A 16,747-nucleotide genomic window follows, 5' to 3' on the forward strand; every position below is an offset into this window, starting at 1 on the left:
TTCTAGGGAGATTTTCTAGGGCTATTTTTATGGAAATTCATCAAGAGATAAACCCTAGAATATCTTTTGCCGTCCAAGCCAAGAGGAAAAGAAGGAAGTTGCCGTGTGAATTAAAAGAAAACCCTAGAGAATTCGGCAAGGAGATATTCAAGGGAGAAATAAAAGGAAAGAGAAAAAGGTGGAGACCAAGAAAAGCTCAAAAGAAGTCTAGATACATTCCTTAATTCCCTAAAGGAAGTTTGGCCGAATTGAACTACAAAAATCAGAATTATATCAAGGGAATTTCGGCAAGATTATTTAGGGAATTAATATTGGAATTTTGTGATTGGTTGCACCACCTCATAGGGCTTATGTGGCAAGCTATCATTGGAGGAAACTATGTGGCATTTTCAGATTAATCCCATAGAAAATAAAGAAGAAATACACGGCTTGGAGACCAAGTTGGCCGTCCCCTATATATCCTCCTCTTCTCTCAACGTCAAGGAGTTTCCAAGTTCCATTCTTTACGTTTACACTTTGAGAAAATAATTCAGAAAACTCTTTAGACTAGCCGTGCTCCTCTCCATCCTCTAGGGCAACCACGAAGTGCAAGCAAGGCCAAGGAAGAAGAAGACAAGCCGTGCACACCATCCACCCTCCACCTTGAAGATTGCTTTCGAAATTCAAGAGACCACATCATCACTTCATTCATCTCATCTTCATCACGGTGTAATCCGATTCTCCTTGTACCTTTGCTTTGTATTTTCGTTGGTTTTGCCTTAGTTGACACATATGTATGAACAAGTGTTGTTTTCTGAAATTTTATGATGAATTGTTAATTTTCAGATTCATATATTGCGATTTATGGTTGCTTTTGTGTGAGTGTTTGATTAAATTTGCATGATAGAAATCTTTTGTATGATAATCTTGAATGGTTCGAAACATTTAGGGTTTTTATGTGAATGTTGCTACGAATTCGAGAACATGGATCAACTTTTTGGTTTTGTGATCTTGAATCGATAAGTAGTAAAGGTTTTGTACAAAAACCGAGTTTAATCAAAGAAGATTGCAATTAGGTGGACTTTTCCATACTAAGTTGCACATTTGGGTTGATAGCCTTTCTAGGTGCTTAATGCATTAAACATGACATGATTGACTAGCTTTCTAGGGTTTGATTGCATGTTTGATAGAATTAATCTAGGTGCTTTCGCTTAGGTTAATTAGCATTGAAAGTAAAATATGGGAAATTGTTTGCTTTTGAACGTTTCACATGATCAACTCCTCTTGCATGACTATGATGAACAATGATGAACTTGAATCAATTTTAATCATGAGTTTCGACTTTGATCTTTGTTCTTACATTCCATTTACATTTTTATGTTTTTGCGTTTTTAATTATTTAGTTAGCTTTTATTTTCGAAAATAGAAAACCAAAAACCAAAAATCCCCCCTTTTTCGTAATTATGTATATATTTTGTTATATTTTTGTAAATATTATACTTTGTTTTAATTTTAATTGTTTAATTGTTTGACAATGACAGGTGTACCCTCAATCCCCGGAATAGAACGATCCCTATTTACTTATACTACTAACGATATTTTCAGGGTTAAATTATGCGCTTGCTTTTAGCCGCATCAATTTACTTATGGACAAGTCTACCCCCACACTTGCACTTCTTCATGTCTTCAAAATTCATCATTGACGCCAAAACTCCAAGCAAAGTCTCAAAAATATGCTCCACTAAGTCTTTAGAACAAAGGGTATGGATATAACTATACTAGGGTTAAGGGTTAAGGAATTTTGAGGGTGATGAAAGAAAAGGCTTAATGTAGGCTCAAAATGGTTAAACTAGGGGAGTCCCACGACGGGCACAATTAGGGACACAGGCTATATTTGGCTATGGTGGTATAATCCTAAGTAAGTACCTTTATCCTTTCCAGAATCAGGGCCATATATTGATCATAAATGTCTCAACAAGCATAACAGTGAATTCTAGCATTCTCTAGTCCATCAAACTTAATCTATGGCAAGTAATCAATCAAGATGAAAGAATAATGAGATCAACAATATCATCGCCAAGAAAATAAGAGTATTTTCATTTTTTCCATTAATCACTCAACAAAGAAAGGGCACATGGCTCAAATTCTCACAAGGGTTATTATGAATCACAACTTATCTTCCACATGTTCATATTCTGTACCAAAGTTACGCATGCACCATATCTACTACACATTCATATGCTTTTCATACATCATAATTAACCAAAGAATATCATCAAACATTATCTCAATCTTGTGATCCTCTTTTAGCCTTAATTTCAGAGATATAAGTTCATCCTAGACAGTTAAAAGGGCATCCTAAGACTCGATCACAAAACAAACACAAAAACAACCATGTAAATGATGCACAAACAAGACAAAAACGTTTTGGACTTAGGGATATTTCCCTTCTCCTTTCGGTAACTCCTTTGGAACATGACCAGGTGAAGAGAGGAACGATTTTGGCGGAGCTCAGCTCACTTGATTGACAGGGGACGAGACCCTTTGTCAGCACTTCTCATATCCAAACTAGACCTTAGATATCACATCCCATTGGATGCGCCTACGATGAAGAAGATATTTACCCAAAAATCATTTTGACTCTAACAATAAACAAACAAAGAAAACATATAAGTATAAAAACCAAAACATAAAACACAAACCTAAAACAAAAGTTAACGCAAAATTTTTTTTTATTTTCTCATATTTCCGATTTTTTATTTTGTTTTCTTTTTATAACCACGCAACTAGCTCCTAAAAACAAAAGTGAAACGTTATACCCTTCCCCCACACTTAAATCATGCATTGTCCTCAATGTATAAACAAGTATAAAGCATACAAAGCATCAAACAAGCATGGAATAAGAGTTAACGCAAGAAACTTAAAAACATAGCAAAATTTGACGAAAATAAAGAGAAAGGGAGGAGTTCAAGAAAGCAAATCTGCGTTGATGGCTCCTCCACAGCTACGGATGAAATGGGTTGCCTCCCATGCAGCGCTTAATGTTTAAAGTCTTTCAGCCTAGACTTGCACCTTCATTTAGTCCTCTGGGTGTGGCGCATCCTGGAGGGGTACATCCTCCACATTATGTTCCACAAACGCCTCATAGTAAGGCTTAAGACGATGTCCATTGACCTTGAATTCCGCTTCAGTTGTCTGACTCTTTATCTGTATAGCACCATGAGGAAAGACATTAGTAACAATAAAAGGACCAACCCATCTAGAACGCAGCTTACCAGGAAAAAGTCTCAATCTAGAATGAAATAAAAGAACTTTTTGACCAACTACAAAGGTCTTTCCACGAATCATCTTATCATGAAAGGCCTTTGTCTTTTCCTTGTAAATCCGTGCACTATCATAGGCATCATTCCGAATTTCCTCAAGCTCATTGAGTTGCAACTTCCTATGAAGTCCAGCTTCATCTAAGTCCATGTTGAACGTCTTGACTGCCCACCAAGCTTTATGCTCCAATTCCACAGGTAAGTGGCAAGGCTTCCCATACACCAAACGAAATGGAGACATCCCAATTGGTGTTTTGAAAGCTGTCCTATAAGCCCACAATGCATCCTCCAAACGTTGACTCCAATCTTTTCTTGATGGCCCCACGGTTTTCTCTAGTATCCTCTTGATCTCCCTATTTGAAACTTCTGCTTGTCCACTAGTTTGAGGGTGATAAGGCGTTGAAACCTTATGTGTCACATGGTACTTCCTAAGCAAAGCCTCAATGGTCTTGTTGCAAAAGTGAGAACCTCCATCACTAATGAGTGCTCTAGGCATGCCAAACCTGTTAAAGATGTTAGACTTTATAAACTCTGCAACAACCTTAGAATCATTAGTCCTGGTGGCTTTCGCTTCCACCCACTTGGAAACATAATCAACAGCTAAGAGAATATAGAGAAAACCATTAGATGAAGGAAAAGGTCCCATAAAATCAATACCCCAAACATCAAAAATTTCGACAATCATTATAGAATTTAGAGGCATTTGATCTCTAGGTCCTAAGTTCCCAGTTCGTTGGCACCTATCACATGTCATACAAAATTCATATGCATCTTTAAACAAAGTAGGCCAAAAGAAACCAGATTCCAACACCTTCCTAGCAGTTCTATCAAAGCCAAAATGACCACCACATTGTTTAGAATGACAAAACTCAAGTATAGCTTTTTGTTCATTATTAGGCACACATCTCCTTATCAGTTGATCAGAACAATATTTCCACAAATAAGGATCATCCCAAACATATTGTCTAGCTAAATTCTTAAGTCTATCACGTTGTGCATATGTCATATCATTAGGAAATGTTTTAGATACCAAGTAATTAACAATATCAGCATACCAAGGCACACTTACCTGGATTCCGAAGAGTTGTTCATCCGGAAACATCTCCACTAAGGGTATGGCGTCTTCCTCACTCACTAGTCTACTCAAGTGGTCAGCTACAACGTTCTCTGTGCCCTTCTTATCCTTGATCTCAACATCAAACTCTTGAAGCAAGAGTATCCAACGAATTAGCCTAGGTTTTGCCTCTTTTTTTGACATTAGGTACCTTAAAGCTGCATGATCAGAATAAACAATAACTTTAGTACCCAATAAATATGAACGAAATTTCTCTAAGGCAAAAACAACAGCTAAAAGTTCTTTTTCAGTGGTAGAGTAATTGAGTTGAGCATCATTAAGGGTCCTGGACGCATAATAGATTGCATAGGGCTTCTTGTCCTTCCTTTGTCCTAGCACGGCCCCAACTGCATAGTCTGATGCGTCACACATGATCTCAAAGGGAAGAGACCAATCTGGAGGAAGCATGATGGGAGCAGACGTCAGGAGTTCCTTTAATGTGTTGAACGCAACTTTACAATCCTCTTTGAATTCAAACGCCACTTCCTTTTGTAGAAGACTGATAGGAGCAAAAAGTGTGACAATATTATTGAATATGTGCGCCATTTTAGCCTTGTTTCTCCCTTAAGTTTAGTGTTTTGAGTCATTGAGTCGTTTTTAGAGTCTTGTTGAGTGTTTGGAGTGAAATAGGCGGAAAAAGTAAAATTCATGAAAAATCCTAGCTGGATCAGGATTCCTAACTGTCAACTATTTTTGCGGTCTTTACATTTTAATTTCCCTTTATTTTCTCTAGAAAAATCTGATATTCTCCTGCTTGTTGTAGGAAACGTTGCCTGGTTGAACTCTTGGAAACAGCAATGATGGAGTCATAAAATAAAGCATTAAGATATTTGACCAAGCAATGAAGAAGGGAAATAAAGGAGAAAAGATGTTTTCAGTTGAGGAATAAAAGAAAAAGATGTTTCCGCTGGAAAATAAATAAGAGAAAGACGTTTTCAGTTGGGGAATAAAGGAGAAAAGACGTTTTCAGTTGAGGAATAAAAGAAAAAGATGTTTCAGCTGGAAAAATAAATAAGAGAAAGACGTTTCAGCTTGGAAATTAAAGGAATTGCCCCATTATGAGAGGAGTTAAGGCCATAAAGAAGACGTTTCAGTTGGGAAAGCCAACCAATGCTCCCCTATAAATAGGCAACGTCCAGAACTGAATTTGCATCACTTCCCAGCCAAGATCATTCCAAGACTGCCCAATTCACTCCTTAAACTTCCATCTCCTACAAGACCGTGACCACCATCCATCCATTAATCTACGAAGCTCTTAGGCGCTGAGTCAAGGACGCTCCACCACCATAGTAGAGACAAGTTCATCACCTTGTTGCTAAGCCGCTGAGGAAAGCTTCAAAGTGTAACTATGACTCTACTTATAATTTTTGTTTCGGTTTTGTTTGTTTCAATTTGCGAGTTGTGTAATTGGAGACACGAAATTTTCAGAATATTTTTATTAATATTTTTGAGATTTTCAGTTTATTATTGAGTTAATTTCGAGAATTCTTTTATGATGCATGTTACAATCTTGTGCCCTTTTATGTGTTTTGGTAATTTTCAGAGTTAGGTTCATAAGTTTGCATGCTAGAATAACGGTGAGAGTTTTTGTGTGTTTGCTTAATTTGCCAAGAGTGATTGTTATTTGTTAAGGCGCTGAGTTAAACAAGTAGCAATTAGTTCTAAAAAAGTGGTAAAAACTATGTTCAATGGTTAAACGATTCTGGAAATTACGTGTTAAATTCTATATCTAATGGTTAATTTGCACGTGTGAGTTGATTCGAGGGTTAGATAATACTACTAGTTAAGAGAACTACGCTGAGTGTTTTCGAAAATTAGTAGTATTAGGCTTGGTAAGGACTTTTCCGATCCAAACCTACATTGGAACGAATCAGATAAATGGATTGATCCGCTGAGGCTTTTCATTTGGGCTCTTATCTAGGCATTTAAGATGGGCACATTTTTGTAGCATGTTGAAATGGATTTTCTGTTTTTACACTTAGTAATTTCTTAGTGGTATTGGTCAAGGTTAGGGAAGTCGATCATTGTAGATAATTTTATTTGTTTTGTTTTTATTTTAAGTAGATTAGAAACCAAATTCAAAAACCCCCCTTTTTATTCGTTTATTTGTTAATTGACCTTTTTGTGTAGGTGTACCCTACAATCCCCGGACTGAACGATCCCTGCTTATCCTATACTGACAACTACATTTTGCAGGGTTAAATTGTGAGGCTATTTCAGCCGCATCAAAGACGACATAGAGGCCTAGAAATCTTGGAGAAGTCCTTGATGAATCGCCTGTAGAAACCTGCATGTCCAAGAAAAGAGCGGACCTCCCTCACACTTGTGGGGTATGGTAAGTGCTTAACAAGATCTACTTTAGCTTTATCAACTTCTATTCCACGTTTAGAAACAATATGCCCTAAGACTATCCCTTGTTTCACCATAAAGTGACATTTTTCCCAATTAAGCACAAGATTAGTCTCTTCACAACGCCTAAGTATTAATTCTAAGTTATTTAAGCAATCATCAAAGTCTTTACCAAAAACCGAAAAGTCATCCATAAAAACTTCAATTATTCTCTCGATAAAATCAGAAAAAATACTTACCATGCATCTTTGAAACGTACCTGGAGCATTGCAAAGTCCAAAGGGCATCCTTCTGTAGGCAAACGTCCCAAAGGGGCATGTGAATGTCGTTTTCTCTTGATCCTCATTAGCAATGGCGATTTGGTTGTACCCAGAATACCCATCCAAAAAGCAATAAAACTCATGGCCAGCTAACCTCTCAAGCATCTGATCAATGAATGGCAAAGGGAAGTGATCCTTCCTAGTAGTGGCGTTGAGCTTCCTATAGTCGATACAAACCCGATGTCCAGTCACAGTTCTCTGAGGCACTAACTCATTCTCTGCATTCTTCACAACTGTGATCCCAGATTTCTTTGGCACAACTTGAACTGGTGAAACCCACTTAGAGTCTGAGATAGGGTAGATGACGCCACAGTCAAGAAGCTTGATGACTTCTTTCTTTACGACCTCCATCATAGGTGGGTTCAAACGTCTTTGAGCCTCCCTAGTTGGCTTGGCTCCCTCCTCAAGCAGAATTCGATGCACACAAGTAGTAGGGCTAATTCCTTTAATATCCGCTAAAGTCCAACCAATTGCAGTCTTGTGCTTCTTAAGCATCTCCACCAATCTATCCTCTTGAGTTGACGTTAAAGATGATGAAATGATGACAGGTAAAGTTTCGTTTCCTGATAGCAGCAAAAAAGTGTGATAATATTAATGAGTATATGCTCCATTTTAGCCTTGTTTCTCCCTTAAGTTTCGTGTTTTGAGTCAACGAGTCATTTTAAGAGTCTTGTAGAGTGTTTGGCGTGAAATAGGCAGAAAACACAAAATTCATGAAGAATCCTAGCTGGATCAGGATTCCTCACTGTCGACTGTTTTTGCGGTCTTTACATTATTTTAATTCCCTTTATTTTCTCTAGAAAATTCTGATATTCTCCTGCTTGTTGTAGGAAACGTTGCCTGGTTAAACTCTTGGAAACAGCAATGATGGAGTCATAAAATAAAGCATTAAGATATTTGACCAAGTAATGAAGAAGGGAAATAAAGGAGAAAAGATGTTTTCAGTTGAGGAATAAAAGAAAAAGATGTTTCAGCTGGAAAAATAAATAAGAGAAAGACGTTTCAGCTTGGAAATTAAAGGAATTGCCCCATTATGAGAGGAGTTAAGGCCATAAAGAAGACGTTTCAGTTGGGAAAGCCAACCAATGCTCCCCTATAAATAGGCAACATCCAGAACTAAATTTGCATCACTTCCCAACCAAGATCACTTCCCAGCCAAGATAATTCATTGCCTATCACTTCCTGGCCAAAAACTTTTTCGAGACTCTGCCCAATTCACTCCTTAAATCTCCATCTCCTACAAGACCGTGACACCATCCATCCATCAATCTACAAAGCTCTAAGGCGCTGAGTCAAGGACGCTCCACCACCATAGCAGAGACGAGTTCATCACCTTGTTGCTAAGCCGCTGAGGAAAGCTTCAAAGTGTAACTATGACTCTACTTATAATTTTTGTTTCGGTTTTGTGTGTTTCGATTTGCGAGTTGTGTAATTGGAGACATGGAATTGTCAGAATATTTTTATTAATATTTTTGAGATTTTCAGTTTATTATTGAGTTAATTTTGAGAATTCTTTTATGATGCATGTTACAATCTTGTGCCCTTTTACGTGTTTAGGTAATTTTCAGAGTTAGGTTCATAAGTTTACATGCTAGAATAACGGTGAGAGTTCTTGTGTGTTTTCTTAATTTGCCAAGAGTAATTGTTATTTGTTAAGGCGCTGAGTTAAACAAGTAGCAATTAGTTCTAAAAAGTGGTAAAAATCATGCTTTAATGATTAAATGATTCTGGAAATTACGTGTTAAATTCTATGTGTAATGGTTAATTTGCACGTGTGAGTTGATTCGAGGGTTAGATAATACTACTAGTTAAGAGAATTACGCTGAGTGTTTTCGAAATTTAGTAGTATTAGGCTTGGTAAGGACTTTTCCGATCCAAACCTACATTAGAACGAATCAGATAAATGGATTGATCCGCTGAGGCTTTTCATTTTGGCTCTTATCTAGGCATTTAAGGTGGGCACATTTTTGTAGCATGTTGAAATGAATTTTCTGTTTTTACACTTAGTAATTTCCGAGTGGTATTGGTCTAGGTTAGGGAAGTCGATCATTGTATATAGTTTTATTTGTTTTGTTTTTATTTTAAGTAGATTAGGAACCAAAATTCAAAACCCCCCATTTTATTCTTTTATTTGTTAATTGACCTTTTTGTGTAGGTGTACCCTACAATCCCCGGACTGAACGATCCCTGCTTATCCTATACTGACAACTACATTTTGCAGGGTTAAATTGTGAGGCTATTTTAGCCGCATCATTTCCTCCCAAGTAAGCATACTTCAAGTGATCGGGTAATTGCTTAAGTTCCAAAGTAGGTGCCTGAATCACTGAAGGTAAAGGTTTATTAGTAGAGGGAGAAATAAACACAGAAGAAACATTACCTAGCTCAAATGGTGTTGCCTCAAGAAAAGCAACATGTTCCATGATAGCATCACTATGAATAGCCGTGAGCTCCTCCTTAAGGATGGTAGAGTCATCCTTCATCATTCCAACGCCATGGGCAATGGTTGAACCCAAAGTATCCTCATTCATCATCTCCATGAATTTCTGCGCAAGTTCATCAAGTATATCAATAGAAAAACATGATGAAAAGTCAACCAAAGGATACCTCATTGCTTCAAAGATGTTGAAGCCAACAATTTCACCATCGAACTCCATTGTCAATGAGCCAGAATATACATCAATTTTAGTCCTAGCCGTCCTCATGAAGGGGCGGCCTAGCAACAATGGCGTTCCACTTTTAGGGGACTCCTCCATCTCTAGAACATAGAAGTCAGCTGGAAAGATTAGCTCACCAACCCGCACAAGTACATCCTCAACTAACCCCTTAGGGTATGCATTAGATCGATCTGCCAATTGAATAATAACATTATCATGCTTAAGTTCACCTAGACCTAGAGTTTCATAAACAGAGTAAGGCATGACATTTATGGACGCCCCTAAGTCTAGCATGGCATTTTCGAATTTACTTGTTCCAATAACACAAGGGATAGAGAAACTTCCTGGATCCTTACACTTTTCTGGCATTCTACGTTGAAGCACAGCTGAGACATTCTCACTTACCTTCACCACTTCTTTCTCACGGTTTTGTCTCCTTGTGGTGCAAAGCTCCTTCAAGAATTTGGCATACTTAGGGATTTGCTTTATGGCCTCAAGGAGAGGGATGTTGATTTGCACTTTCTTGAAGGTCTCCAAGATGGCCTTTTCGGCCTCATCCTTCTTGGATCTAGTATATCTGCTTGGGAAAGGCAAAGGAGAAGAAGATGGGTTAGCAATAACCGAATTGAAAGAGTTAGAAATATTACCTTGAAGGTCCGGTTTTGCATTTGATGTTTGAGACGTCACATGAGCCTTGGACGTTGCAGGGTCCTCCTCCTCCTCTAATGTTGACGTTAAAACCTTCTTAGGAGGCCTTGGAGGGTCTACAAGGGTCTTACCACTCCTTGTAGTGACGACCTTTGCTTGCTCAAAGTGAGGATTAGGGATGGTGCCACTTGGAAGCTTCCCTTGCTCATGAAACTTACCCATAAACTCCACAACTTGACTCATTTGCTTCTTCATCTCATTCACATCCGTGGATATGGCATTGATTTGATTCCCATGATGAGTTTGACCTGCAGTTAAAGCTTGAGTAGATTTGGTTAGAGTTCTAATCAATTCATCATTAGAAGAAGAAGCATTTGAATTAAAATTTGAATTGAAAGGAGTAGGGTTAGGAGGTTGAGGCTTTTGATAGAAGCCTTGAGGACGTTGTTGGAACCCTTGAGGTGCACTTTGAACGTTCTCATTGTCCTTCCAACGAAAGTTGGGGTGATCCCTCCATCCAGGATTGTAAGTGTTCGAATATGGATCATTCCTAGGACGTTGGTACCCTTGTTGGAAACCTATGGCGTTAACACCTTCTTGTCCTCCACCTTCCATGAGTTGAGGGCATTGGTCAGACACATGCCCTTGCATTGAACAAACTCCACACACCATGACTTGTCCATGTGATCCTTGAGACACAAGAGAAGTAAGTTTGTTAATTTTCTCTTCCAATTGAGCTAAAGTACTTACCTCATGGACCTTTTCACGAATGGTGGTGGCTTTGGGCCTAGAGCTTCCATATTGTTGTTGATTCAAGGCCCTATTCTCAATTAGAACCATTCCAGCCGCAGGTTCCTTGTCAACAAAAGATCCACCTGAAGCTGCATCTAGCATGTCTCTTTCCAAGTTGGTGAGCCCATCATAAAAACAAGTGAGCAAGGTCTCATCCTTCATGCCATGTTGAGGGCATTGAGTGGTGAGAGACTTGAACCTCTCATAGTAATCTGCGTAGGACTCATCTTGCCCTTGTTGAATTCCACTTATCTTTTTCCTTAACATGATGATGCGAGATGTAGGAAAGTATTTCTCAAGAAACGCCTTCATCATGTCTGCCCAAGATGCAATTCGTCCACTAGGCAACTCATAGAGCCACTGCTTTGCCTTGTCAGCCAACGAAAATGGGAAGGCCTTCAGCTTCAAAATTTGTTCATCCGCTCCTTGAGGCTTCATGCTAGTGCATATGAACTGAAACTCCATCAAGTGGTTGTTGGGGTCTTCCATAGAGAGTCCATGGAATGTAGGAAGACGATGAAGCAACCCAGACTTCAACTCAAAATCAGCTGTTAACCCCTCAGCTGCAGCAGGGTAGGTTATACAAGTGGGGACTCCACCAGGTGGGATGACAGATGTAGAAAGCTGCCTGATGGTGAGAGCCATTGGTGGTGGTAGTGGTTGAATGACTAAGAGTGCACGAGGTGATGGAGGTGGCGTTTGGTGTGGTGATGGAACAACTGAAGTGTCAGAAGCTTCTGATCCTCCCTCTACTCTATTCCCTTCACTATCTAATTGAAGCTCACGAAATTGAAGTGGAGTGGTAACTTGGATGTCAAAGAGATCCGAGTTTTTCTTAAGCTTTTCAATCCGTGCTTGAATGACGTGGAGGGGCGTTTTGGTGTACTTGGGTGGTTCAGACGATCCAGACATTCATTGATCTGTAGTAGAACAAAAGAATAAAGTTAGTAAAATATAAACAAGACGTGGACCAAGGTACACACATCAAAAACGTCACATTTATACATGCATAAACCAAAGTCAACGAAAATTATAGTGGTTAGTTACAATCTTTTACAACTTTCGAACTAATCAACTTTAATAAGAGAATTGTAAGTCAAGGTTTAGACGTGCGGCCCAGAGATTCTAATGTTAATACGAGTCTCCCCTCCTAAATCTTTTGGTAACTCTTTTCACACAGAGCCAGGTAGTAGAGGAACGATTTTGGCGGAGCTCAGCTCACTTGATTGACAGGGGACGAGACCCTTTGTCAGCACTTCTCGTATCCAATCAACCTAGACACTCTATGCTACTAAGGTGCGCCTACTTGATAAAGGAGGTTGCTTGACAAGTATTAATAAAAGAACTCTCACCTATTCCGTTATGACTTACTTTCTTCTTACCAAAACCAATGTATTTCGAAAATTGTCTAAGGAATTGACTCAATTAGACGTCATGAATCTTGCTTTGGACTTGCGGCCCAAGTCCTTGTCTTTACACATATTTTTCTTCAAATCCTTTGGGCAACCTTACTGAAATGGCCAGGTGGGGGAGGACGAGCACGAGAGGTAGAACCCATTTTGGCACAAGCTACTCCCACATAGTGGTTTACGCTCGTTTGATTGCCTTCTGGATTCAAAACCCGTCATGGACGTTGTCCCCTTTTCTAGACACCATATCACATAGGCTATACTTACTTAGATAAGAAGAAACCTAAGTGTAAGACATTGTTCGATTGTTAATAAGAGCCGCCCTCAACCTTAAAAGACCTGAATCAGGTGCTAAATAAGGGGTTTAGGCTAATATTAACAAAGGGACTTCACCTATTCCATGAAAATTCACGACCCCTTACCAAATCAATACCTTAGTGGCGTTTTCATCACATGAAGACTTTTCAATCCCCGGCAACGGCGCCAAAAATTGATACGTGCAAAAGCAATTGCCAATTTAAACCCTGAAAAATGTAGTTGTTAGTATAGAATAAGCAGGGATCGTTCAAGCCGGGGATTGAGGGTGCTAACATGTGAGAAACAAATTAAAGACAAGAATATACAAATTTACAAGTTTCACGAAAATTAGAATTTTTACAAGTACAAGCATGCATAGATTTTCGAAACAACAAAGGAACAACAAAGAATTAGAGAGCACACATACATGTGTCACGAATTAGAGAGTAAGGAATGAGAGAATAACAAAATATACAAGTATATATAGACATAGATTTCGAAAGAAAGAGAGAATTTGAGTTAGAAAAGGTTTTGGGAATCCTACTCCTATTTATACACAATTTACAAGTCCATATCATATTAGAAAACCATATACAACAAGGATTCCTAGTTATATACTAATTAGGATTACTTAATTACTAAGAAAACAAATTGTTGACCAAGTCAAACATTAAATCCTAAGTCAAAACTAACTCTAACTACTTTCCCTAAAATTTAGGAACCTATCCCTTAAATTAAGGAGACCTAACAAACTCATAACAAACTCCTAAAAAACACTAAAACTAAAAACAAACACATATTTACTATTCACGGAGACACTATGCACGAATTTAAAAACATTTTTTTTATTTTTTTTATTTTTTTATTTTATTTTATTTTTTTATTTAACTAGGTTAACATGCTACCTAAAAATCTAAGTTAATTTTATTTATTTACACAAACAAGAAAACATAAAGATGGGGGGTTTTTGAAGATCAAAATATAAAATTTCGAAAACATTAAAAGATTAAAAACAAGAAAACATTTTATTTACATAGGTGGGAAAAGAAGAATTTTTGGAAAACAATTCATCAAGAACAATCAAGAACAACATATTCATGCATCCCTTAATCTTTATTAATTGCCAAGAACACCATCAATCAAGACACAAAGATCAAAGCAACCAATGTCCCTTTAAACTTTCTTTCTTATGTGAATCGAAATAGCAAAGCACTAGACCAATTTATTTCGAAAAGTAGACATCACACATACGTTGAAAATCCGTTTTCAAATCATTAAGTTCAAGAAAGAATTGATGAACATGCAAATCCAAGCACTCAAAGCAAGTCAATTCATCACATGCATAATCTGATTTCGACTCAAAGCAAGCCTTTACTACTTATTTCGAATTAAGGTTCACAAAGCATCAACCCTAATTACTAGCAAGTTACATGCAAGTCATCCTAATTGTTTGTCAGACTTAGTAAATCGTTAACATGTAATGAAGCATAAAACCAGATTATTATTCTTTCAATTCGGCAACTAAGCAAGATCAAGAACACATAAACACATCAATCATGAAAAGAACCATCTAAATTGCATCCAAAAATCAGTTTGTCACATCATAGTTTCGGTTTAAACAACAGAAATTCCAAAGCAGAAATTCTAACTACAAGAAAGCCAAAACCGTAAGAATACATGAAAAGATGATGGTGTGAACAACCCTTAGTCATGTCCCAAGCTCCAAAGCAGATCCAAGATGATGCACAAGTGTTGATCACGGCTAGGAAGATGGATGGTTACGGCCTTGCTCCTTGAAGATTGCGAAAACCTGAAAACTAGAGAGAACAAGTGAGAATACGAAATTGTGGAGAAAATTCTGAACCTTGAAACGTCTAATACACAAGGTATATATAGGAGAACGTCTCAAGGCACTCCCAATTCGTTTCTACTTGGTTTCTCTTAGTTTGTGTTGATTTAGGACTTCTTTCTCACGAAACAGATTTCCGGCAGGATTGACCTCAGTCCACTAAAACGGCCATAACTTTCTCTAGAAAATAGATATTGATGAGCTGTAAAAAGCTCTGGAAACTAGACATCTGTAGCTTTCCAACCATATAAAGATCATAATTTTCTGAGCTCTGAGCGATTTTTGACACTCCGTTGAAGTTGACTGATCTGCACAGGCAGATTTCCGAATCTGTAATGGATTTGACTTTTAATGCACAAGTTGAGTCCAATTCGGTTTTCCTTCACATCACATGCCTCTCACATGTCTTCCACGCCTATTCTGAAGTAGAAACGTCAAGAACTCCCTAGAACCTTCAAGAATCTCACGGCAATTCAATCCTTACTCAACAAGAAGTCCAAATTCCATATTGCTTTGTAATTCGAATCTCTTGTTGCTTCCTCTTCCATGTGCACGGCATATGACCTTCTTGAGACTTCTAGATATTTCATGAACGTTCCAAAGCTCTCCTAGTGCGAGTAGAACTCCATATGCAAGTAGGTTTCCTAGTTGAATACAAACTTCTTTTCTGCGATTCTTCTACACTCTTCCGGAACCTTCTTGAGTAATCCTTATCCAACAGGGACTCCTTGTCACACTAGGATTCCTTATCTGAGTAGGATTGGGTTTCCCTGTCCAAGTAGAACTTCTAATTTCCGCGACTTAAGAGTTTAAATCCAAGTCAGCTTCTGATTCCTACTCCAACTAGGATTCCTTTTCCTAGTCAAACTGGGAGAACTTCCATTTCTTCATTTCTTTCCATTTCTGCGCCACTTGCGCTTTCCTTAGCCATTTTTGGACCTTGAGACTCCATTTTCACCTGAAAAACACTAACTAAGTTAAATTGATCAAGATAAAGAAAATAACTTAGCAAAATATAGGGTTTAAACATTATTAACGTCGCATTTTATGCTCCTATCACCCCACTCTCAAGGGTACTGACTAAGGTATCCTCATGCATAATGTCAAACATTTTCTGCGCAAGTTCATCCAAAATATCAGTAGAAAAGCAATCATGAACCTCTAGGGGATACCTCATGGCTTCAAAAATGTTAAAGCCAATAATGTCACCATCGAACTCCATTGTAAGTGAACCTTCATACACATCAATCTTCGTCCTAGCTGTCCTTAAGAAAGGACGTCCCAAAAGCAATGGAGTTGAACTTACAGGGGAGTCCTCCATTTCCAACACATAGAAATCAGCTGGGAAGATAAGATGGTTAACCTGTACAAGCACATCCTCCAACAAACCTCTAGGGTATGCATTGGATCTGTCAGCTAACTGAATGATAACGTTGTCAGATTTAAGTTCCCCTAGACCTAGGGTTTCATAAACAGAGTAGGGCATAACATTAACAGATGCACCTAGGTCTAGCATGGCATTCTTAAATCTGGAGTTACCAATAGTACAAGGAATAGTACAGCTTCCAGGATCCTTACACTTTGGAGGAATCTTCCTCTGAATCAGGGCAGAGACATTCTCACTTACCTTTACCACCTCCTTTTCACGGTTTACTCTCCTAGTAGTGCAAAGCTCTTTGAGGAACTTGGCATACTTAGGGACTTGCTTGATGGCCTCTAGGAGGGGTAAGTTTACTTGCACCTTCTTGAAAGTTTCCAAGATAGCTTGGTCACTTTCATCCTTCTTAGATTGGGCGAACCTGCGTGGGAAGGGCATGCAAGAAGAAGAAGGGTTAGCAATAACCGAATTTGTTAAGTTAGAATTACTACCTGATACTTCCGGTTTTGCCTTTAACGGTGAGGACGCCCTTGTCTCTTCCTTGGACGTTGCAGGGTCCTTCTCAAGACCCAACTTGGTGGGGTCTTGGTCTTTCTCAATTTCTATGCTCACTTGGGCCTTCTTGGGTTGCTTTGGTT

At 38.4% G+C, this 16,747-nt stretch overlaps 1 protein-coding gene across 1 annotated transcript; it reads right to left on the bottom strand.

The window, feature by feature from the left end:
- Positions 1-3,182: 3,182 nt before the first annotated feature.
- Positions 3,183-14,785, bottom strand: LOC121050876. Its single transcript, XM_040512280.1, has 7 exons — positions 14,585-14,785; positions 10,048-12,096; positions 9,460-9,927; positions 6,701-7,645; positions 4,369-4,571; positions 3,419-3,747; positions 3,183-3,186 (listed from the first exon to the last, which is right to left on the bottom strand). The coding sequence occupies exons 2-7, from the start codon at positions 12,086-12,088 to the stop codon at positions 3,183-3,185; spliced, it is 3,990 nt and encodes a 1,329-aa protein (XP_040368214.1). The 5' UTR covers positions 12,089-12,096; positions 14,585-14,785.
- Positions 14,786-16,747: the final 1,962 nt, after the last annotated feature.

The sequence above is a fragment of the Rosa chinensis genome, unplaced genomic scaffold (assembly GCF_002994745.2).
Source record: "Rosa chinensis cultivar Old Blush unplaced genomic scaffold, RchiOBHm-V2 RchiOBHmChr0c02, whole genome shotgun sequence".
In the NCBI taxonomy this organism is placed as follows: domain Eukaryota; kingdom Viridiplantae; phylum Streptophyta; class Magnoliopsida; order Rosales; family Rosaceae; genus Rosa; species Rosa chinensis.

Bases quoted from the DNA above. Each gene is read 5' to 3' on its own strand.
- LOC121050876 (XM_040512280.1), bottom strand. From the start codon at position 12,088: ATGTCTGGATCGTCTGAACCACCCAAGTACACCAAAACGCCCCTCCAC. The intron at 7,646-9,459 runs GTAATGTTTCTT...TGCTGCTATCAG, and splicing joins GGCAACACCATTTGAGCTAG to GAAACGAAACTTTACCTGTC. The intron at 4,572-6,700 runs GTTTCTACAGGC...CTGATCATGCAG, and splicing joins CTCTTTTCTTGGACATGCAG to CTTTAAGGTACCTAATGTCA.